We start from the raw sequence: 23393 nt of genomic DNA on the forward strand, positions 1-23393 counted from the left end.
ATTCCCTCCCCCTCCCTCCTTCTTATGTGTTTCTTGTCTACCATTTGGGGTTTTTGGGGTGTGTGTGTGTGTGTGTGTGTGTGTGTGTGGTGCTGGGATGGAGCCCAGGACCTCATAAACGCTAGGCAAGCACTCAACCACCGAGGCTGAGTTTCACAGAACTCAGCCCAAGGTTGTTTAAGAGAGCCCCACGTGGTCCCCACGCTTGGCGACATCAACCCCTGTCTAGTCGCCATCTTTAGATCCACCTCCACTTGGCTTCATCGCCCTCTGCACCCTAAAAGTTCAGCTCGCTGGGCCGTGGATATCACTCTTGCAGCCCCTCATCCCTTCACAGGTGAAAATGTAGTTCAGGAGGAAGATGTGTGCTTGGCCTCCTGAGAGACCCAGTTGATATTGGTAATTAAAAGAATGACAATAATGCCTAACATTTTTTATTTATTTATTTATTTTGCAGTACTGGAGACAGAACCGGGGTCATTCTACCTGTGAGCTACATCCCCAGCCTATTTTTTATTCTTTTTTTTTTTTTTTTTGGTGGTACTGGGGGTGGAACCCAAGGGCTTTCTACCTCCGGGCTATACTCCTAGACCTATTTTACACTTTATTTGGAAACAGAGTCTCACTAAGTTGCTGAGAGCCTCACTAAGTAGCTGAGGCTGGCTTCGAACCTGCTCGATCCTCCTGTCTCAGCCTCCCAAGCGCCGGGATTACAAGCGTGCGCCACCACGCCCGGCTTTTTTTTTTAATTTTGAAACAAGGTCTCCATAAATTGTTGAGACTGACTGGCCTTGAACCTGTGATCTTCCCATCTCAGCCTCCCAAGTACTAGAACTACAAGCATGTGTCACCACGCCTAGCCAATCGCTAGTATTTATGGAACACCTACTGGAAGCCCGGCACTGTGCTATTCGAATGCACAGTATTTAAGCTAATCTTCAGGGTGACTCAGTGGACTGTTGGCTAATGCCACCAACATCCCCTTTGCCAGGTGAAGAATCCAAGGCAGAGCTGAGGATGTGGCTCAGTGGCAGGGCGCTTGCTTCACACACACACACACACACACACACACACACACACACACACAGCCCCGGCTTTTAAGCACCACAAAAAACAAAAGCAAAAAAGAAAAAGATTAAAAAGAACTGCGCTGTGGTGGTAGCACAGCCAGGAAGTGGGTCAGCTAGACCTCCAACCATGACACCGTCCTCCATCCTGTCCCCCAAAGACCAGCAGAGCCAGAGTCAGCAGGGTGTGGGCACACTCTCTACTGCTTCTTAAGTAACCCAATCTTACTTTTTTTTTTTTTTTGGCGGGTCTGAGGATGGAACCCAGGGGCATTCGACCTCCGAGCTACACCCTCTGCTCTATTTTTTATTCTTTATTTTGAAACAGGGTCTCACTGAGTTGCGGAGGGCCTCGCTAAGTAGCTGAGGCTGTCCGGAACCACGATCCTCCAGTCTCAGCTTCCCGAATGCTGGGATGACAAGGGTGCACCACCACGCCCGGCTGTAACCCAACCTTTCTGAATCAGTTGCTTCTCTGTAAGATGGGCCTAAGGCAAGTTCTCCCTGACACATGAAGCTCTTGTGTGGTTAAATACAAAATGACTCAGGGACACAAAGTGAAGAGTTCATGGATGATCAGAAGACAGACAGAGCCGGGCGAGGTGGCGCACGCCTGTAGTCCCAGTACTTGGGAGGCTGAGACAGGAGGATGGCAGGTTTGCCGCCAGCCTCAGCTACTTAGTAAGACCCTGTTTCAAAATAAAGAATAAAAATATCGGGCCAGGGGTGTAGCTGGGAGGGAGAATGATCGTGGGTTCAATCCCATGACTGTTCAATCCTATGACCATCACACCTCTGGGGTCCCCCCAACTCCGTGCCCCTTGCGCCCTCTCCTCTTTCTTCTCGCCACCCCCAGGCTGCCCCTGCTCTGGCCACCCGGCTCCTCCTACTGAGCCCCGGGCTGAGCCAGCCTCTCCCCCCAGAGCTGCTCACCAAATCCCGCTCCCTCCTGCACACCCTGCAACAACCTGGCTCCAGCCCTTGGCCCCCACGCCCGCCCGGGACAAGGGCTTCAGAAGAGATTGGGCTCCAGAGAACCCCCTCACTCCCCCAAACCTCTTCTTTCCTCTTTTGGCTTAAGGCAGGATGAGGGATTCCCATAATCACTCTCTCAACAAAGAAATCTCTCCCTCCCTAATTCTCTGACCCTAGAAATTTCTCTAACAGGAGGCAGCGGCTATGAGTTCATAGCGGGAGCTGAAAATAAAAAATAGAAGGGGCTGGGGTGTAGGTCAGTATCCAGTGTAGAGCATCCCTGGATTCAATCCCCAGTACAAAAAAAGATAGATGGATAGATGGATGGATGGATGGATGGAGCTAAGTCCTTGTTGCAGTGCTGGGATCGACCCCAGGGTCTTACACATTCAAAGCTAGTGCTCTGCCAACAGCACTCAAGAACTAAGTTCTAATCCGCTTGCCAGGCTCATACCCTAAACCTCATCACCTGGCTGGTTAGCCTTGGAGAAGTTACTTATCCTCTCTGTGCCTCTTAATCATCTGTAAAATAGGAAAGATAGTAGAACCTGCTTCCTAGTGTTGCCACAAAGATTAAATGAGCCAGAATATGAAGAAGACTGAGCAAAGTACCTGGCAGAGTAGGTACTGTATAACTACTGTGTTTTGTTCTGTTTCATTGCTTCTATTTGGGTACTGGGGATTGACCTCGTGGGCATTCTACCTCTGAGCTACAGCTCCAGCCCGTTCCTTTTTTTTTTTTTTTTAATTTATTTTGAAACAGCTAAGTTGCTGAGGCCAGCCTTGGACCTGTGATCCTCCTGTCTCAGCCTCCCAAGTAAATACAGTTGTTGTTGGTTTTGTTTGTTTGTTTTGTTTTATTTCTGTGGTACTAGGGGTGGAACCCAGGGGCTTTTCTACCTCCGGGCTACACTCCCAGACCTATTTTATTCTTTATTTGGAAACAGGGTGTCACTAAGGTTGGCTTTGGACCTGTACGATCCTCCTGTCTCAGCCTCCCAAGCGCTGGGATAACAAGCTACCACACCCAGCTGCTGCTGTTGTTTTTAATATCATTACTGTTACTATTGTTATTATTGGAGAAGAAAAAGCGAAGGAGACAGCTCTGCCATGTGACCTCATGGTCTTTTTTTTTTTTTTTTTTTTTTGCGGTACTGGGATGGAGTCACAAAAGTGGAACCAAAGATCTAGATTCCAACTCCGACTTCTCCTCTCCACAGCTGGGCCACTTCTGCGAAGCCTATGGGTTCTCGGCGCCTCGGTTTCCCCATCTGTCTGTGGGAATACTTGTTCTCCTTATCTACCCCTGAGGTGGGGTGAAATGGCTTTGCACCCAGCAGAGGAGCTGCTGCTGTCACAGCTGTATCTCAACTGACAGCCCCTGGGTGGAGAGGGGGACACCTTTGGGGCTGCTCCCAGAGACAGAACAGGACCAGATGGTCAGCAGTTACCCAGGATGTAAACTGCAAAGTGTCCTGAGGAAGCACTTTTAGTAGCGGCTGCCACCAAGGTCATAGGTTGCCACTTGGAGAAGGTCCTGGCCACGCTTCAGGCTCAGGAAGTCTGCTCTGTGCCTCCCTGGCTAAAGCAAGGTGTGCAGAGTCTGCAGGTAGGGTAAAGACTCGCCATCATGGTCAGGGTTGACGCCCTGGCTCTGACCACTCCCCGTGCTCCCTGAAGTCCTCTCTTTGGGACATCTCCCCTCTCCTCGCCCATTCTTGCTGCCAGGCCCACCGCCCTGCATCTCCAGAAAAGACCCCCTGACCTTCGTTGTTCAAGAACCCCACGTGCCAGGCCTGGTGGCACACGCCCACAATCCTAGTACTTGGGAGGCTGAGACAGAAGGATCGCAGGTATGAGGCCAGTCTCGGCAAGTAGCACGACCTTGTTTCAAAATAAAAAATAAAGCCGGACGTGGTGGCACACACTTGTAATCCCAGTATTCGGGAGGCTGAGGCAGGAGGATTGTGAACCGCTACTTAGTGAGGCCCTTTGCAACTCAGTGAGACCCTCTTTCAAAATAAAGAATAAAAAATAGGGCTGAAGGTTTAGCTCAGAGGTAGAATGCCCCTGGGTTCAAGCCCTAGTACTACTACTACTACTCCTACTACTACTAATACTACTACTAATAATAATAATAATAATTTAATAACATTTAATTTGCCAGGCTTAGGGGTACGCACTTGTAATCCTAGTACCTGGGAGGCTGAGACAGGAAGATCTCAGACTCAAAGCCAGCTTCAGCAATATAGGGAGGCTCTCAGAAACCTAATGAGATCCTTTTCCCAAATAAAGAAATAAAATCGGGCTGGGGGGCATAGCTTGTAGATAGAATGTCTCTAGGTTGAATCCCAAGTACCAGAAATCAAAAGAAAATATTTAATTCAGATGTTGATTCATCTGGAAAAACACCTGGCACGTAAGTATACATATAAATGTTTGCTATTATTGCTTTATTATTATTATATTATTTTTGTTGTTAGCTGATAGCCTTACTCAATTGACTCCACCTTGCAGAGCCTCAATTTCCAAAAATGGAAATATCTAGAAATGCTCAGCTTCCTGTGTTGCCAGGATCAGAGGAGTCTAGACATCTCCCAGCGTGGGCTAAGCACACAGTAGGTACACTAGGTGCACAGTAGGTCCTTTGTCCTTGGGAGTCAGCCAGGCTCCCTCCCTTCCTGGGAGTCCTCTCCTTCCTAGCTGCTCCACAGTTCACCCAGCAGCAGGGATTATGTACAGATCATGCCATGGGGACACCTGCCTCACAACCTGGGGGCCTGGGGGGGCACTACAGTCCCCATTCCCTTGAGGGTTTGTCCTGGGCCTGGCACCCAGCAGAACCTTAGAAAACATGCAGGCCTCTGCATATTTCATCGACATCTTTGCAACCACAAATATTTACTGAGTGCCTATTACCCTGGCCACGGCCCCTCCCTCACCAGGCCTCCCTCCTGCCCTGTCCTTCAACCTTCGCCATGGCCTGTGGGACCAGGAAGCTTACAGGAAAAAAAAAAAAAAAAAAAGGAGACCGAGGGAGGGAACCAATCAGAGCCCTGGAGTAAGATGTAAACATCTGCCTAGAGAGCCGGGGCGTGGTGGCACAGGCTTGTGATCCCAGCATTCGGGAGGCTGAGGCAGGAGGATCCGCGTTTGCGGCCAGCCTCAGCTACCTAGTGAGACCCTTTGCAACTCAGTGCGACCCTGTTTCAAAATAAAGAATGAAAAATAGGGCTGGGGGTATAGCTCGGAGGTACAATGCCCCTGGGTTCCATCCCCAGTACCGCAGAAAGAAAGAAAAGAAAAGAAAAGAAAGAAAGAAAGAAAGAAAGAAAGAAAGAAAGAAAGAAAGAAATTTTACTTATTCCAAGTCCCACATCTTGGGTATTAAGAAAAGACAGATCTAAGCTTGGTGTGGTGGCGCACGCTTGTAATCCCAGTATTTGGGAAACTGAGACAGTAGAATCACGGTTCATGGACAGCCTCAGCTACTTAGTGAGGCCCTTTGCAACTCAGTGAGACCCTGTTTCAAAATAAAGAATAAAAAAAATAGGGCTGGGGGTGTAGCTCAGCGGTAGAATGCCCCTGGGTTCCATCCCCAGTACGGAGAAAAAAATAAAAAAAATAAAAAAGAAAGAGAAGGAAGGAAAGAAAGAGGAAAAAAAAGAAAAGGCAGGTCCAGTCACCTTTTGACGGACACCTAGGCTGCTTCTATAATTTGGTTACTGTGAATTAATTCTGCTGCTATAAGCATGCACGTGCATATATCAGTATAATATTCTTCCTTCGGTTCCTTTGAAAAGATCCCCACACTGGTGTGGCTGGGTCATATGGGTGGTTCCATTCCCAGTCGTCTGAAACCTCCACACTGACGTCCATAGCGGCCGGACTAATCTGCAGCACCACCAACAGTGCGTAAGGGTCACCGTTTCCCCACATCTTTTTACGTCACTTGCAAGAAAATGGACAGAACTAGAGAACATTACGCTAAGTGAGACGCCACCGTTTCAGAAAGTGAAGAGTCCTGTGTTTTCTCTCGTGGAAGCAGGAGAGAAATTAGAAAATAAAAGGAGACTTCAGATAAGCGAGGAGAGACGCAGAAGAGCGGAAAGAGATTCGGGGAGACAAATGCAGAAAGAAAAGGAAGATCCTTGAAGGAAACTGTTCAAATAATGCAATGTACGTGTACGGAGTTATGGATTCCAATCTCAGTACTATGCACACGGAGGAGAAGGAAGCAGGGTGAGATCCAGACAGAAACACACCAAGTGCTGTGAGCACGCACGTTTCTATCACCCCGACCTCGTCATGATGCATGATTACAACACACCAATAAAAGTATATAAAAGAAGAAGATGGAGTCGGGCGTGGTGGCGCATGCTTGTAATCCCAGCATTTGGGAGGCTGAGACAGGAGGATCTCGGTTCCCGGACAGCCTCAGCTACTTAGTGAGGCCCTGTTTCAAAATAAAGAATAAAAAATAGGGCTGGGGGTGTCGCTCGGAGGTAGAATGCCCCTGGGTTCCATCCCCAGCACCACAAAGAAAAAAGGAGAAAAAGGAGGAGGAGGAGAAGGAGGAGGAATTGGGGGACCAGGCACACAGGCTGGGTCATGTCAGTCGTGACCTCTGTGACTTTGTGACTTGACTCTCTTTGCCTCAGTTTACTCACAGGTAAAATAGGGATAAAAATAGTTCCTGCCTCGTAGGAGAATGACTCGAGACTGTGAGAAGGCCTCGGCAGCACCTGGTGCACATGGCCGCCGCGTTAGCTCGCGACCCCTGCCCTGGACAATGTCGGGAGCCCGTTCCTTCTCTCCAGGAGGGAGATCCTTCCCAGCCTTCATTAGTCCGGGACACGCCTTTGGGACACAACAGACTGTAGGCGGAGCCTCCATCCCAACATGTGACCAATACCAAGCATCCTTAATTGCACACATTCCCCAACATCTGCTCCTCCGAGAAGACTCATAAAGGAGCTTGCCCTCCTCGGAGGCGGGCCAACTCATCCCGCTTTTATGGTACTTATCCCCACGTCCTGCAGTGGCTTGTTTAGGTGCCCACCTCTTCCACCTCCTTTAGCTTCTGTCCCCAGGACCTAGCCAAGCACCTGACCTTCAACAAAGGTTGCTGAATGACTAATGAACCCATTTGCTCAGGTGTTCCCAAGGTGTGGCGGGGACAGAGGAAATACAAAGAAAAGGTGTATATAAACACCCAGCCCTGCCCTCCCGCCTCTCCATGGTTACCACCTCTCCGACTTCCAGACCCAAACTGGCAAATAGCACCGAGGAAACCCAGAACACCAAGACACACTCACGCCGGTCAAGGCCAGGCACCTGGGCAGCAGAGAAGGACAGCCTGGCCGGGATCCCCTCCAACGCTTATTTTATTCTTATTTTATTTTTATGGTACTGAGGATTGAATCTGGGGCATTCTATCTCAAAACTACACTCCCCAGCCCCATTTGATTTTTTTTCTATTTTTTTTTTTTTTTTTTTGTGGTACTAGGGATGGAACCCAGGAGTATTCTACCTCCAAGGTACACCTCCAGCCCTATTTTATTATTATATTTTGGAAACAGTCTAAATTCAGGAAGGATTCACAAAGTTTTCAAGACAGGCTGCGAACCTGCTACGATCCTCCTGTCTCGGCCTCCCAAGTACTGGGATTACAAGTGTGCACCACCACCCTGGCTTATTTTTAACAGAGTCTCACTAAGTTGCCAAGGGCCTCGCTAAGTTGCTAAGGCTGGCCTCAGACCTGCAAGCCACCTGTCTCGATACCACGATTACAGGCGTGTGCCACCACACCTGACTAACTTTATGATTTTTTTATGGTACTGAAAATTGAACTCAGGGCACATTCTAGCTCTGAGCTACTACTCCCCCGGCCCTGTTTTATTTTTTATTTTTGTTGTCGTTGTTGTTTTTGTTTGGTGGTACTGGGGTTCCTGGAAGCCCTTCTTCCTCCGGGCTACACTCCCAGACCTCTTTTTACATTTTTATTTGGAAACAGGGTCTCCTAAGCCAGGGCGCGCGGCTGGCTTCGAACCTGCGCGATCCTCCTGTCTCCGCCTCCCAAGCGCGGGGATGACAAGCGTGCGCCACCACGCCCGGCTTATTTTTTATTTTGAAACAGGGTCTCACTAACTTGCTGAAGGTCTTGTTAAGTTGCAGGGGCTGGCCTTGAACTTGTGATCCTTCTGTTTGAGCCCAAATCCTGGGATTACAGGCCTGCGCTACCATGCCCAGCTTTCCCTCCACATTTGAGCCTGGGTGTCTTTGGGGAACAGTTAACAAAGAGCTGCTCTCTTTTTGTTATTGTTGTTGTTTGTGGGTTTTTGTTTTGTTTTGATGGAACTCAGGGGCATTCTACCTCTGAGCTACACCCACGGCCCTATTTTTTAATCTTTATGTTGAAACAGGGTCTCGCTGCGTTGCGGAGGGCCTCACTAAACAGCTAAGGCTGGCCTCGAATCTAGATCCTCCTGTCTCAGCCTCCCAAGTACCGGGATGACACGTGTACACCACCATGCCCAGCTGGCTGCTATTGGCTTCATTCTCCCTTGGCCTCTCTGATTCCCAAGGCTTTGAAGCTCTAACATCTACCTCTCTCCACATTGCTTTCTCCACAGAGGCTGGCCTCGCCCACCTCCACACACACACACCCCAGCACGGTCCAGCTCACCTCCCCATCTGACTTCCCGTGCTGGAGATCCAACCAGGAAGCGCCTTCTGCATGCCAAGCACAGCTCTACCACTGAGCCTCCCTTCTGCGGCACCTGAGGACACCCCAAAAGGGACGGGGCTGGGGTCAATCCTACCCTTTCTAAAGCTATCAGCACCTCTCCGTTCTCAATTCCATTTGTGGGAGCAAGAGGATGGGAAGGGGAGTGCCCTGCTGGCCTAATGCCCCCTCTCTGGGTAAGCCTGGCTTCCTCCAGGCAGAGTCGCCAGTCCACCAAGCCAGGGGCTCCCATCTTGTCCAGAGAGAGATCTCCCTGAGGACAGGAGCAGCGGCTCCTCCGAGGGGTCCGTGGGTCGCATGAGCGCGGCCAGGCCCTCTGCCCACCCTTCCAGGTGCCCGGCGGCCGGCGGCGGAGTGCGGACTCACCTGTAGGGGTTCAGGGTGCACACGGTGACGGCGGGGAAGACGAGCTTGTCGGAGTTGAGGTTGATGTTGAGGCTGACGGGGTAGCTCAAGTACTCTTCGAAGAGCAGCACGAACTGCCAGTACATCATGCCGAACGTGCAGAGCCACAGCACGGCCCAGAAGGCCGTCTTCATGCGGTTGTGCTTGGAGCACACCAGGCGGATGGCGCCGTGGATGGTGGTATTGTTGCAGAAGAACTGGAAGAGCTCACGGTAGGAGCGGTGGAACTCAATCAGGGCCTCCTCCTCCTCCGTGGGCCGCTGCGGGGCCGCAGGCTCGGGGCCCGAGCCCTGCTCCTCGCGCTTCTCCTCCTTCATGGGCCCTCGGGTGGGTTGCGAAGGGCGAGGGTCTTGCGCCTTGAGCTCGTCGCCCTTCATAGAGCCCTTGCGTGGGTTGGGGAGGTGATGGTCAGGGCCAGGGCTGAGCTCGGGGCGCGGGGTACCAGCCGCATCACCCACTGGGCCGCGGGGGTTGGCTGCCCCGGCCATGCCTGGTCCACACCCTCGGTCCACTTTACCCCAGTCCTCCCTCCCGCCCTCCTCCACCCTTCCAGGAGCCAGCTGACCTGCTGGAGTCGTGGCCAAAGAGCCGGTGCAGGACTTCCCTGGAGTGGCCTCTCTGCTTCCAGATAGGGCCACCCCTTGGTTTCCGGGCTAATACCTCCCTTGCGGTCTCTGCCCACCCCTTCCAGTCTGTCCTCTGGCGCACTCGCTCTGGGACTCCGGCTTGGCTCCCGCCTCTCACCCCTCTCTGACGGCCTCCTGCTTCCCTTTGGGTCTCTCTGCTCTCTTCTCCTCTGCCTGTCTCCTCGCCCTGCCAGCTCTCTGATCCTGCCTCTCTTCCTCTTCCTCCCCCGCCCTTCCCTCTCTCCACCTGGGCCCTCTCCTCTGGTCTCAGTACCCTGGTCTCCGGCTGGGTCCCAATTCCCTCTCTGCCCTGGGACCGCGGGGCTCCAGGAGGTTGAGCTGCCTCCTTCTCCTCACTCCCAGGTGTGGCTGGGCTGGGACTGGTTCCTTTCCAGTTGAATCTGGCAGCCGAGCTTCTCCTCCCCCTCCCTCACCTGACAGGTGCAGCGGCCTGCCCCGGGAGCCCGCCCCGTGGGCCAGCCGTGGAAGCCGAAGTCTCATTAGCATCTCAATTAAAGGTGTGCGGGGCGCAGGGAGGAGCGGGGGAGGAGGCTGGGCTGGGAGCTCTGCAGAGGGAGGAGGACTCTTGGGCCAGGTGAGCTGGGGACACCGGGGACCAGAGAGGGTGGGGGCATGAGGAAGAGGCTGGGCAGGGGCTTGAGCTGATTGTGGGTGGGGTCCGAGGGCTGGAAAGGGTTAGAGATCTTGAACGGGTAGCAGGATCCTGAACACCAAGCCAGGAGGCCAAAACAGGAAGAAGGATGAACCAGGATGAGTGAGACCAAGCTGGGAAACCAGGAGGACAGGGAAAGGCAGAGGGAGGAGGACTGGATGAAGGGCTGGAGGGGTGGAGGAGGAGCCCTGGGGCACGGAGGAAGAGGAGGGCACCGGGAAGGAGAAGGGAGCCAGCTTCAACAGGAGTCTCTTCCAGGAAGGAAAAGCCAGAGGAGGAAGCCCCGGGACATAGGGTCCCCTCTAGCGGGGGTCCCTCCAAGAGCACCCTCAGGTCTGCCTCATCCCTAGGTCCTGGAGGAAAAGGACAAGGGGTGTGTGCCCAAAGAGGGAACACCCGCTGCTGCCACCCCCCTCCCCTTCCTCCTCTAACCTGGTCCCTCGGAACTTGTTCCCCCCTGCCCAGCCCCGTCCAGGCCCAGGAGCGGCCCCGAGGAGGCTGGGGGCCGGGTGGGGCCCTGGGACATTCTGTTCTTTTTTACACCATTGGCTGCCAGGCCAGGAATGTGTAATGTCCCCTGTTGTGGTCACGGGGTAGCTGGAATGTGGGCACCTGAGAGGTAGCATAGGGGCCAGGCAGCGCTGTGTGGGCACAGACCCGGAGCCCAGGGACTGAGAGGGCAGGGAGGGGGTGTCAGGGTGGGTGTCTGGGAGAAAGAGGGTGGGCTCAGCCAGCGCCTCCACCACCCTGGAGGGAAAGAAAAGCCAACCAATCCTTTGGCACTCTGCATTCCTCCAAAACTTCCATCTAAGCCTAATTCAGCCTAATTCAGCCAGGGAATAAAGAAGCCCCCAGCACCGAGCAGGTAGAGGGGCGGGCCAGGGAATCTGCCCAGGAGCAGCAGAAGACACAGGAGATCCAATCTGGCAGCCCGGGCCCTCCCTGCACGAGAAAAACAGTGGCAGGTTGCCACCTTGGGTCCAACAGGAGGCTGGAGTGTGGTCACTGGCTCCTCCTGCCTCCCGCCTCCCTCCAGCAGCAGCAGGCCTGGGCCGTCCGCGTGCCCTGACCTGCAGACACAGGCCCAGCCTGAGCCCTGATCTGTGCTTGGGAAAAGAGACAGGTCATTGCAATATAATAAGAGAAGGATTCTGGTCTCAGAGATAAGAAGCAAGGGGTAGTTTACCGGGCAGAGACGAAAGGAGAGTCCTCGGGCTCACGGCCTACAGCCTGATCGTTTGACCATCTCTGCGACTCAGAGTGAGAGCCAGTGTCCACCAGACTGGTATCCAGACGTGGTCTGAACGATTATCTTGACACCTGCTTGTGAAACCGGCCCTTGGAAGAGGAAGGCTGGCTCTTTCTCCATTTTCCAGATGAAATTGACCCTCCATGAGGATAAGCCGGTTTTCTGACATCACAAAATCAAATAGCTACACAGTTCTAAGCAAAATTCCTTTTCTTTTATTATCTTTTTTTATTTTTTGTGCCACTAGGGATTGAATCCAGGGGCATTCTACCTCTGAGCTATGCCCCTAGCCCTATTTTATTTTATTTTATTTTGAAACAGGGTCTCGTTAAGGTGCAGAGGGCCTCATTAAGTTGCTGAGACTGACTGCAAACCTGCAATCCTATCTCAGCCTCCCAAGTATTGGGATTACAAGTGTGCGCCACCATGCCCAGCTAAACAGAGTTCTTCCACTCAGGAGGTTGTCTGCTTAGAGTGTTTGCCAGTTACTTGTGAAGGCAGACCAGCCACAGACTCAGGCAATCAGGGCTCCCCTGCACCTGGATTTGAAAGCCAAGAAGGGCCCATTCCTTACCACCCGAAGCCTGTGATGCATCTGCTCTCTGGGTGGTGGACTATCACCCTGGCTCTCATGAAAAGATCTCTGCACTGTCCCTCCTCCCCATGGGACCCACACCCCCCTAGACTCCCCAGGTCTTCAAAGTAGGGTCCTTTCAACAGGGTGTGCCAGCTGGGCGTGGTGACACAATCCTGTAATCCCAGTACTTGGGAGGCTGAGACAGGAGGATCGCAGGTTGAAAGCCAGCCTCAACAATGTAGTACAACTATCAGCAACCTAGTGAAACTTGTGAGACCCTGTTTCAAAATAAAGAATTTTTTTTAAAGGGAAAAAAAAATAGGGCTGAGGGTATAGTTCAGAGGTAGAATGTCCCTGGGTTCCATCCCCAGTAACTCAAAAATAAATAAATAGCCGAGCATGGTGGCACACGCCTGTAATCCCAATACTTGGGAGACTGAGGCAGGAGGAGTGCAGGTTTGACGCCAGCCTCAGCTACTTAGGCTCTCACCAACTTAGCTAGATGCCATTTCCAAATAAAAATAAAATAGGAGCCGGGCGTGGTGGCGCACGCTTTGTAATCCCAGCATTCGGGAGGCTGAAGCCGGAGGATCACGGTTCACGGACAGTCTCAGCTACTTAGTGAGGCTCTCTGCAACTCAGTGAGACCCTGTTTCAAAATAAAGAATAAAAAATAGGGCAGAGAGTGTAGCCTGGAGGTAGAAGACCTCTGGGTTTCGTCCCCAGTATCATAAAAAATAGAAAACAAGTAAATAAATTAAAAGGGTTGGGGGTTGTAGATCAGAAGTAGAATGCACCTGGGTTCAATCCTCAGTACCCAAAAAAAAAAAAAAAAAAAAAAAAAACAGAGTTGCAGCTCCTTGACTGATCTCGGGTTCTGAGAAGCACCGCCCCGTCTTTTCTGTTTGCTAGCTGGTTCCTGAAATCCAGCCACTGGCTTGGGGCAGCATGATCAACAGTTTTCATCTAAAAGGCTCTCTGCTGAGAAGACCGGCAAAAAGCCAGACCTGGAGAGTGCCGTGACCCTGCCTGTCCTGCCAAGGTATAAGAGCGCTTGGCTCAGCAACACTGACACCGAGGTGCAGACCTGGAATGGGCTGCCGCAAGCCTGTTGTGAGAAAAATAGAAAGCTCAGACCGCGCTTTAAACAGTATCTTTTAAAGCATAGAAATGGTACACGAAGCCGGGCGTGGTGGCACACGCTTGTAATCCCAGTATTTGGGAGGCTGAGACAGGAGGATCGTGGTTCACGGACAGCCTCAGCTACTTAGTGAGGCCCTTTGCAACTCAGTGAGACCCTTTTCAAAATAAAGAATAAAAATTAGGGCTGGGGGTGTAGCTCTGAGGTAGATTGCCCCTGGGTTCCATCCCAGCAAAAAAGAAAAGAAAAAAAAAAAAGAAAAAAGAAATCGTACACGAGTATACTTTTGTCACAGTACAGCTATCCAGCAATACAGAAGTGTATAGGACAATAAAAAGTTTTCCTCTGTCCCATTTCTATTTCTATCCCTCCCCTCAGCCCAAAGGGGCCAGTGTAATTCATACCATCGGTTTCTTGGTTTCTGTTTTTGTTTGAGGTTCTGAGGATTAAAACCAGGGATGCTCTACCTCTGAGCTACATCCCAGCCAACCCTTTTTAAATTTTTTTTAAATTTTGAGCAGGGAGCAGTGGTTTATAATCCCAGTACTTGGAAGGCTGAGATAGGTGGATCACAGGTTCAAGATCAGCCTCAGAAACCTAGAGAGGCCCTCGGCAACTTAGTGAGACCGTGTTTCAAGTAAAATAATAGTAATTCCAGTGTAGTGGCACACACCTGTAATCCCAGTACTTGGGAGGCTGAAACAGGAGAATTGTAGGTTTGAGACCAGCTCAGCAATTTAGACTCTCAGCAACCTATCTAGATTCTATTTCAAAACAAAAACAAAAAAAAATTTTTTTTTTTGGTGATACTGGGGGTAGAACCCAGAGGCTTTCTATCTCCGGGCTATACTCCCAGACCTATTTTATATTTTTTATTTGGAAACAGGGTCTCACTAAGTTGCTGAGAGCCTCACTAAGTAGCTGAGGCTGGCTTTGAACCTGTGCAGTCCTCCTGTCTCAGCCTCCCAAGCGCTGGGATTACAAGCGTGCGCCACCACGCCTGGCTCCTCAAAACAAAAAATTAGAAAAGAGCTACGGGTGTAGGGCAGAGACCAAATACCCTTGTATTAAATCCCCAGTACCAAAAAATAATAATAAAATAAAATAGAAGCCAGGCATGATGGTGCACACCTGTAATCCTAGTATTTGGGAGGCTGAGACAGGAGGATTGCAGTTCGAGACCAGCCTCAGAAACTTAGTGATACTGTCAGGAACCTAGTGAGACCCTTGTTTCCAAACAAAAATAAAAATAGCTGAAGTTGTAGCTTGGAGGTAGAATATCCCTGGATTCAATCTCCAGTATGCATTACATGTATGCGTATGTATAAATATATTAGATATGTGTGTTGTATACATATATATTTTTGAGACAGTCTCACTAAATTGCCCAGATTGGCCTTGAACTTGTCCTACTGCCGCAGCCTCCCCGGTATCTGAGTTTACAGATAATGCGCCATTACGCATTCTACCTCTGAGCTACACTTCCAGCCCTTTTTTTTTTTTTTTTTTTTTTTTTTTGGCACTGGGGTTCCTGGAACCTCCAGGCTACATTCCCAGGCCTATTTTATAGGTTTTATTTGGAAACAGGGTCTCTTAAGCCAGCAAGACTGGCTTCGAACCTGCGCGATCCTCCTGTCTCTGCCTCCCAAGTGCGGGGATTACAAGTGTGCACCACCACGCCCGGCTCACTTCCAGCCCTTTTTATTACTTATTTTGAAACTGGGTCTTGCTAAGTTTCTGAGGCTAATCTCAAACCTACTACCCTTCTGTCTCATCCTCCCAAATAGTGGGATTACAGGTATATACCACTACACCCAGCTTTTTTTTTTTTTTAATAAAACATACAGTTTAGCCAGGCGTGGTAGCACACGCTTGCAATCCCTGTGCTTAGGAGGCTGAGAAAGGAGGATCACGCAGGTTCAAAGCCAGCCTCAGCTACTTAGTGAGGCTCTCAGCAACTTGGTAAGACCTTGTTTCCATATAAAATAGGTCTTGGAGTATAGCCCAGAGGTAGAAAGCCTCTGGGTTCCACCTCCATTACCACCAAAAAAAAAAAAAAATACAGTTTTAGCAAGGCATGGTGGTGCACACTTGTAATCCCAATACTTGGGAAGCTAAGACAGGAAGATTACAGGTTTGCAGCCAGCCTCAGCTACTTAGTGAGGCCCTCCACAACTCAGTGAGACCCCATTTCAAAATAAAGAATAAATAATAGGGCTGAGGGTGTAGCTTGGAGGTAGAATGCCCCTGGGTTCCATTCCTAGTACTGCAAAAAAACAAAAATAAAAAATAGGGCTAGGGGTATAGTTCGGAAGTAGAACGCCCCCTGGGTGGTTCCATCCCCAGTACCACAAAAAAAGAAAGAAAGAATAGAAAGAATAAAAAATAGGGCTAGGGGTATAGCTTGGAGGTAGAATACCCTTGAGTTCCACCCCCAGTACCACACACACACACACACACACACACACACACACACACACACACACAAGGGTTTAGCAACCTCATCCTCAGTATTACTGACATTTTGAATCAGCTAATTCCTTTTTTCTTGGGGGGGGGGTGCTGTCACAGGCTGTTTAGCAGCACCCATGGCCTCTTTGCACTAGACAGCAGAGGACCTCCTGAGCAGCTGCAACCAAAAAGCTCTCAAGAAACAGCCAAATGTGTTCTGGGGGACAAAGTCCTACCCAGTAGAGAACAACTCCGGAGAAGGTCAACCCCATCAGTTATTTTAATTTCGCAGTGTTTGCCAGACCCTTTCCAAGGACACCGTTTGACTAGGAGCAGCGCGTGGAAGAAGTGAGAAAACAAAAAAGAGTATTTATTTTTTTTTTAAATTAATTTATTTTTTAAATTGGTGCATTGTAGTCATATATCAATCACATTGGAGTACAAGACTTGAGAGGATATACAAGCACACATCATCCAATTAGCCCTCCTCCAGCCCCCGTCCCATTCCCTCCCCCTCCCTCCATCCCACACTTCTTTGGTGATTTACTTTGATACATTTGTTTATGTACCTCCTGCATTTTAAAGAGGCTCCGTCCTCCAGTATTACATACCCTCTGATTGATCACATTAGTTGCTTCACTATAGGGCCCTTTCTATAGCTCAACCTCTTCCTGTTGCCCTTTTCCTCCTAGTTATTGCTGATTAAGAGAAGCGTCTGATTTATATTTTCTGCGATATTTCTCTGTGCATGCTGCGTTGCAAGTACCAATCCCACTCTTGATGGTCCCAGTAGTGGCCTGGCTACTCAGTGGACTGATCCAGACCTCGCTGGCTCACGCAGCGGCCTTGCCTCATGGGAGGACCCAGTTCTGGTCTCGCTGGCCCCTGAACCGGTCAAACCCCTAAGCTGGCTTTGGTCCCGACCTTGGAGGCCGCAGGAGTGAACTTGCCTCACGCCAGGCTCCGATGCTGGCCATTGGCCCCTGCACCGGTCTAACCCCTTGGCAGGATTCCAATCCCGGCCCCGGAGGCCCCAACACTGGTAATGCCTCACGCCAGGCTCCGATGCCGGCCTCACTGGCCCCAGCACCGGCCTAACCCCTTGACAGGCTCTTATCCTGGCCTCAGAGGCCCCAGTACCGGCCTTGCCTCACGGCAGGCTCCGATGCCGGCCTCGCTGGCCCCAGCAGCGGCCTAACCCCTCGGCAGGCTCCGATCCCGGCCTCGGAGGCCCCAGCACTGGTCATGCCTCAAGGCAGGCTCCGATGCCGGCCTCGCTGGCCCCAGCAGCGGCCTAACCCCTCGGCAGGCTCTTATCCTGGCCTCGAGGCCCCAGTACCGGCCTTGCCTCAAGGCAGGCTCCGATGCCGGCCTCGCTGGCCCCAGCACCGGCCTAACCCCTCGGCATGCTCCGATCCCGGCCTCAGAGGCCCCAGGACTGGTCATGCCTCACGGCAGGCTCCGCTGCCGGCCTCGTTGGCCCCAGCACCGGCCTAACCTCTCGGCAAGCTCTTATCCTGGCCTCGGAGGCCCCAGTACCGGCCTTGCCTCACGGCAGGCTCCGATGCCTGCCTCGCTGGCCCCAGCAGCGGCCTAACCCCTCGGCAGGCTCTTATCCTGGCCTCGAGGCCCCAGTACCGGCCTTGCCTCAAGGCAGGCTCCGATGCCGGCCTCACTGGCCCCAGCAGCGGCCTAACCCCTCGGCAGGCTCCGATCCCGGCCTCAGAGGCCCCAGTACTGGCCTTGCCTCAAGGCAGGCTCCGATGCCGGCCTCGCTAGCCCCAGCACCGGCCTAACCCCTCGGCAGGCTCTTGTCCTGGCCTCGGAGGCCCCAGTACCGGCCTTGCCTCACGGCAGGCTCCGATGCCGGCCTCGCTGGCCCCAGCAGCGGCCTAACCCCTCGGCAGGCTTCGATCCCGGCCTCGGAGGCCCCAGCACTGGTCATGCCTCAAGGCAGGCTCCGATGCCGGCCTCGCTGACCCCAGCACCGGCCTAACCCCTTGGCAGGCTCTTATCCTGGCCTCGGAGGCCCCAGTACTGGCCTTGCCTCACGTCAGGCTCCGATGCCGGCCTCGCTGGCCCCAGCACCGGCCTAACCCCTCGGCATGCTCCGATCCCGGCCTCGGAGGCCCCAGCTCTGGTCATGCCTCACGGCAGGCTCCGCTGCCGGCCTCGTTGGCCCCAGCACAGGCCTAACCCCTCGGCAGGCTCTGATCCCGGCCTCGGAGGCCCCAGCACTGGTCATGCCTCACGGCAGGCTCCGCTGCCGGCCTCGTTGGCCCCAGCACCGGCCTAACCCCTCGGCAAGCTCTTATCCTGGCCTCGGAGGCCCCAGTACCGGCCTTGCCTCACGGCAGGCTCCGATGCCGGCCTCGCTGGCCCCAGCACCGGCCTAACCCCTCGGCAGGCTCTTATCCTGGCCTCGAGGCCCCAGTACCGGCCTTGCCTCAAGGCAGGCTCCGATGCCGGCCTCGCTGGCCCCAGCACCGGCCTAACCCCTCAGCAGGCTCTTATCCTGGCCTCGGAGGCCCCAGTACCGGCCTTGCCTCACGGCAGGCTCCGATGCCGGCCTCACTGGCTCCAGCAGCGGCCTAACCCCTCGGCAGGCTCCGATCCCGGCCTCAGAGGCCCCAGTACCGGCCTTGCCTCAAGGCAGGCTCCGATGCCGGCCTCGCTGGCCCCAGCAGCGGCCTAACCCCTCGGCAGGCTCCGATCCCGGCCTCGGAGGCCCCAGCACTGGTCATGCCTCAAGGCAGGCTCCGATGCCGGCCTCGCTGGCCCCAGCACCGGCCTAACCCCTCGGCAGGCTCTTATCCTGGCCTCGAGGCCCCAGTACCGGCCTTGCCTCAAGGCAGGCTCCGATGCCGGCCTCGCTGGCCCCAGCACCGGCCTAACCCCTCAGCAGGCTCTTACCTTGGCCTCGGAGGCCCCAGCACCGGCCTAACCCCTCGGCAGGCTCTTATCCTGGCCTCGGAGGCCCAAGTACTGGCCTTGCCTCATGGCAGGCTCTGATGCCAGCCTCGCTGGCCCCAGCACCGGCCTAACCCCTCAGCAGGCTCCGGTCCCATCCTCGGGGGCCCCAACACTGGCCTTGCCGCACGGCAGGCTCCGATGCCGGCCTCGCTGACCCCAGCACCGGCCTAACCCCTCAGCAAGTTCCGGACCCGACCTCGGAGGCCCTAGCACAAGCCTTGCATCATGGCAGGCTCCAATGCCGGCCTCGCTGGCCCCAGCATCGGTCTAACCCCTCTGCAGGTTCCAATCCCGGCCACGGAGGCCTCAGTAGTGGCCCTGCCTCACAGCAAGCTCCGATGTCGGCCACTGGCCCCGGCGCCCGCCTAACCCCTCAGCAGGTTCCGATCACTGTCTCTGTGGTTAGTATTTCAAAGGTTCCAGTTGTAATGTATCAGATCTCTGCCTCCCCCGAATATTGGCCACTGGCATTGCCACTGCCTCCACCGTTTCAAATCCTTCCCAGGCTCTTTTTCCACTCTGAATGTTGTCCAGTGTTCCTAAGCATGCGTGATGGTAGCATTCGACATTTGGTGTAATTTCTCCAAAAAAATAAAGTTGGTAAGATCCGGTTTCTGCTTCTCCTGAATACAAGTCTCTACCACCATCGCGAAGAACTCTTTCAACACCGCATTTCTCCTTGGTCTCCGCTAAACTCTCTCCTTATATGTGATGTCTGAGATTCTTAACAATATAGAGAAATAGCAGTCCTCTTTCACGGCGAATTTTTCCATAAGTTCCAGTGCATTTAGATAAGTTTTGTCTGCATCTCCAGTGTCCTGGCATCCATAACGGCTTTCTTACCACCTCTCCGATATTTTTCTTTATCTTTTTCTGTTCTGGGCCCGGTTTCTCCAGGGGTCTGGCGTGCTACTCGCAGTTCAGCCGGGACCCAGAGTCCCGTGATCAGGGCCCCAGCTGGCGTGCCCTGTGCTCGACCCCCGCCCAGAACCCAGCGTCTTACTGGGCCTTGTTTCTCTAGGGGTCTGGCGTGCTACTCGCAGTTCGGCCTGGGGCCCAGAGTCCCGCGACCCGGGCCCCATCTGGCGTGCCCAGCCCGCGACCCCTGCCCAGAACCCAGCGTCTTGCTGGGTCTGGTTTCTCCAGGGGTCTGGCGTGCTACGCGCAGTTCGGCAGGGGCCCAGAGTCCCGCGACCCAGGCCCCATTAGGCGTGCCCCGCCCGCGACCCCCCGCCCAGAACCCAGCGTCTTACTGGGCCTGGTTTCTCCAGGGGTCTGGCGTGCTACGCGCAGTTTGGCCGGGGCCCAGGGTCCCGCGACCCAGGCCCCGGCTTTTGTGCGCCGCGCGCGACCCCTGCCCAGAACCCAGCGTCTTACTGGGCCTGGTTTCTCCAGGGATCTGGCGTGCTACTCGCAGTTCTGCCTGGGGCCCAGAGTCCCGCGACCCGGGCCCCATCGGGCGTGCCCAGCCCGCGACCCCAGCCCAGAACCCAGCGTCTTACTTGGCCTGGTTTCTCCAGGGGTCTGGCGTGCTATGCGCAGTTCGGTCTGGGGCCCAGAGTCCCGCGACCCGGGCCCCATCTGGCGTGCCCAGCCCGCGACCCCTGCCCAGAACCCAGCGTCTTGCTGGGTCTGGTTTCTCCAGGGGTCTGGCGTGCTACGCGCAGTTCGGCAGGGGCCCAGAGTCCCGCGACCCGGGCCCCATTAGGCGTGCCCCGCCCGCGACCCAAAAAAGAGTATTTAGAAGAGTCCCATCACACCAGTCTTCATTTGGGCTTTTTCACGGGCCTACGAGGAGAAGGAGATGTCAGCAACCCCTGCTACAGGAGACCTGGAGGAGAGCCCAGCTCACGTGCTGAGAGCCTACGGGGCGCTCATTCTGGGCTGAAGATGTCCAATGGACAAGATGAATGATGTCCAATGGACATCATTAGGACTTCCAGGAAGCTGGCGAAGAACACAAAAGAAGCAAAGACGAGGCCCTGCCTGCAAAGCATTTATGCATCTCGTGTCCTCATCAGTCTCCATCCTCTGTGGGAAGGTTGGGTGACATCACAGTTCTCACATTATACTAACATGAAGCATCTGTCATGGTCCCGGAGGGAAATGGGAATCACCCTAAGTCTTTCAAACAGGAGGAATTTAACGGAGGGGATTGGTACGTGGGTGACAGAAGAGCTGAGAAGCCGGCAGGGAACAATGAGACAACTCAGAAAACAGCAAAGCAGGCAGCAGCCACCATCGCTAAGGCTCCAAAGACAAGAGTAAGGTAGCATTACAGACCAAGAAACCTGCACTGGTGCTTAGCAGGAACTAAAGAGTGGAGGCCACGGGCAAGAAAGGGGATTGTGGAAGGGACGGAGAAAGCAGGGCTCCACCCACTGTCATCTGCCAGCGCCTCCTATTGGCTGAACCTACAAGGAAGCCAGGAGGAAAAGGAGTCTGGGAAATGTAGGACAGAGCTGGGGAAGGGTGGAGATTTGCAAGTGAACTGCTGCTGCCTGGTGCTAAGGGCCCAGAGGTGAAGTGATGGAGCCAGGATCTAAACCTGGATCTCAGGGCTGTTTCTTGACGACCTACAAAGTCCTGGAGAGCTGAAGTGGCAACATGGGACTAGCAGCAGAAAGAAGGAAATCGTTTAGCCAGGAAGGATTTGAAAGGATCTGAGATAGTGTTAATCTGTAACTGCAAAGGGAAGGGTACACCCAAACCTTCTGTGGTGCAAGAAATGTTCTGTAGTGACCTGGACCTGATGGCCCACGCTTTAATTTCAGAATTCGGGAGGCTGAGACAGAAGGATCGCAGGTTCCCGACCAGCCTCAGCTACTTAGGCCCTTTGCAACTCAGTGAGACCCTGTTTCAAAATAATGCATAAAAAATAGGGCTGGGGGTGTAGTTCAGAGGTAAAATGACCCTGGGTTTTGGTACTGCAAAAAAAGAAAAGAAATGTCTCAGGGTATTATACGAAAATAGAAGAAAGTAAAAATTGAGTACTCTTCTACTCTTCTTGCCAAAGATTTGTGTATTTATGCACTTCATTTGTGTGTGTGTGTGTGTGTGTGTGTGTGTGTGTGTGTGTGTATGTATCTTAATTTTAAAAAAAACATTTTCAGTACTTGGGAGGCTAAGACCGAAGGACCACAGGTTCAAGGACAGCCTCAACAAGTAGTGAGACTCTCATCAACCTAGAAAGACCCTGTTTCAAACAAAAAATAAAGTAGGGCTGAGGGTTTTCTTGAAGGTAGAATGCCCCTGGGTTTAATTCCTGTACCAAAAAAAAAAAAAAAAAAAAAAAAAAAGAAGGAAGAAAAAAGAAAGAGTGAAAAGAAAAAGAAAAACATGCCTTTTTAAAATTTTTATTTACTCATTTTTACTGGAGATTGAACAGAGGAGTGTTCTACCTGCAAACAACACTACCCCCACTCCTGCTCTTTTTATTTATTTATTTATTTATTTATTTATTTAATTCTTTGGTGGAACTGGGGTTCCTGGAAACCCTTCTACCTCCAGGCTACACTCCCAGATCTATTTTTATATTTTTGTTTAGAAACAGGGTCTCCTAAGCCAACAAGGCTGGCTTTGAACCTGTGCGATTCTCCTGTCTCCGCCTCCCAAGCGTGGGGATTACAAGCGTGCGCCACCACGCCCGGCCTTTTTTTTTTTTTTTTAAGCAGAATCTTGCCAAGTTGCTAAGGCTGGCCTTAAACCTGGATCTTCCTGCCTCAGCCTCCCAAGTTTGGAGATTGCAGGCATGTGCCCACACATCCAACAAGAGTCCCTTTCTTTTAGACCAAAATCCTGAAATATTTTCAAATGAGATTATACAACGTCTGAAATGTGCTGCAAAATAATCAAGGGGGATTAGGAAAGAAGTCAGTCTGACCGTGAGTTGAAACTCTGTGATGAGGACGTGGTGGGCTCCGATATTACTTTCTCTCCCTTTGTTTATTATATTATGGAATTTTCATAATACAAAGTAGAAAGGAGGGGAAAAGGTCAAAAGCTGCCGTACACACGTTTACTTTATGCATTTAAGAACATAGGGTAGTCAGGCGTGGTGGCGCACGCTTGTAATTCCAGTACTTGGGAGGCTGAGACAGGAGGATCGCAGGTTCGTGACCAGCCTCAGCTACTTAGTGAGGCCCTCTGCCCCTTAGTGAGACTCGGTTTCAAAATAAAGAATAAATAAATAGGGCTAGGAGTGTAGCTCAGAGGTAAAATGCCACTGGATTCCATCCCCAGTTCTGGGAAGAAAAAAAAAATGTATGGAGTGAGACCAGTCCCAGTTCCAGCCCCAACTCCTGGAAAGAGCAGAATGTTCAGGTCTGGATTCCCTCCGCAGGCCTCCTCGGACCATCCCTCTGCCCGCTTGTTAGCAGAGCCCAGGTTCAATGTCGGCAGCTCAGGCTGGTCCCTTCGGCCTTCTGTGACCTCTCACCTCCCAACCTCAGTCCTCCACCAGCACTTCCCGTGTCTTCTACCAAGAGCCTGCTGGCCATCTGACCAAT

At 52.6% G+C, this 23393-nt stretch overlaps 1 protein-coding gene across 1 annotated transcript in view; it reads right to left on the minus strand.

The window, feature by feature from the left end:
- The window catches only part of SCNN1A (sodium channel epithelial 1 subunit alpha), a gene marked incomplete at both ends in the record, with an annotated part of 30133 nt that extends 20561 nt beyond the window's left edge, over positions 1-9572 (minus strand). Inside the window, one exon of the mRNA XM_080704966.1 lies at positions 9157-9572. Coding sequence (XP_080561092.1) covers positions 9157-9572 — 416 coding nt within the window. The remainder of the gene's footprint in view (positions 1-9156) is intronic.
- Between the last annotated feature and the right edge of the window lie 13821 nt (positions 9573-23393).

The sequence above is a fragment of the Muscardinus avellanarius genome (assembly GCF_963383645.1).
Source record: "Muscardinus avellanarius genome assembly, chromosome: 11".
Taxonomy (NCBI): Eukaryota; Metazoa; Chordata; class Mammalia; order Rodentia; family Gliridae; genus Muscardinus; species Muscardinus avellanarius.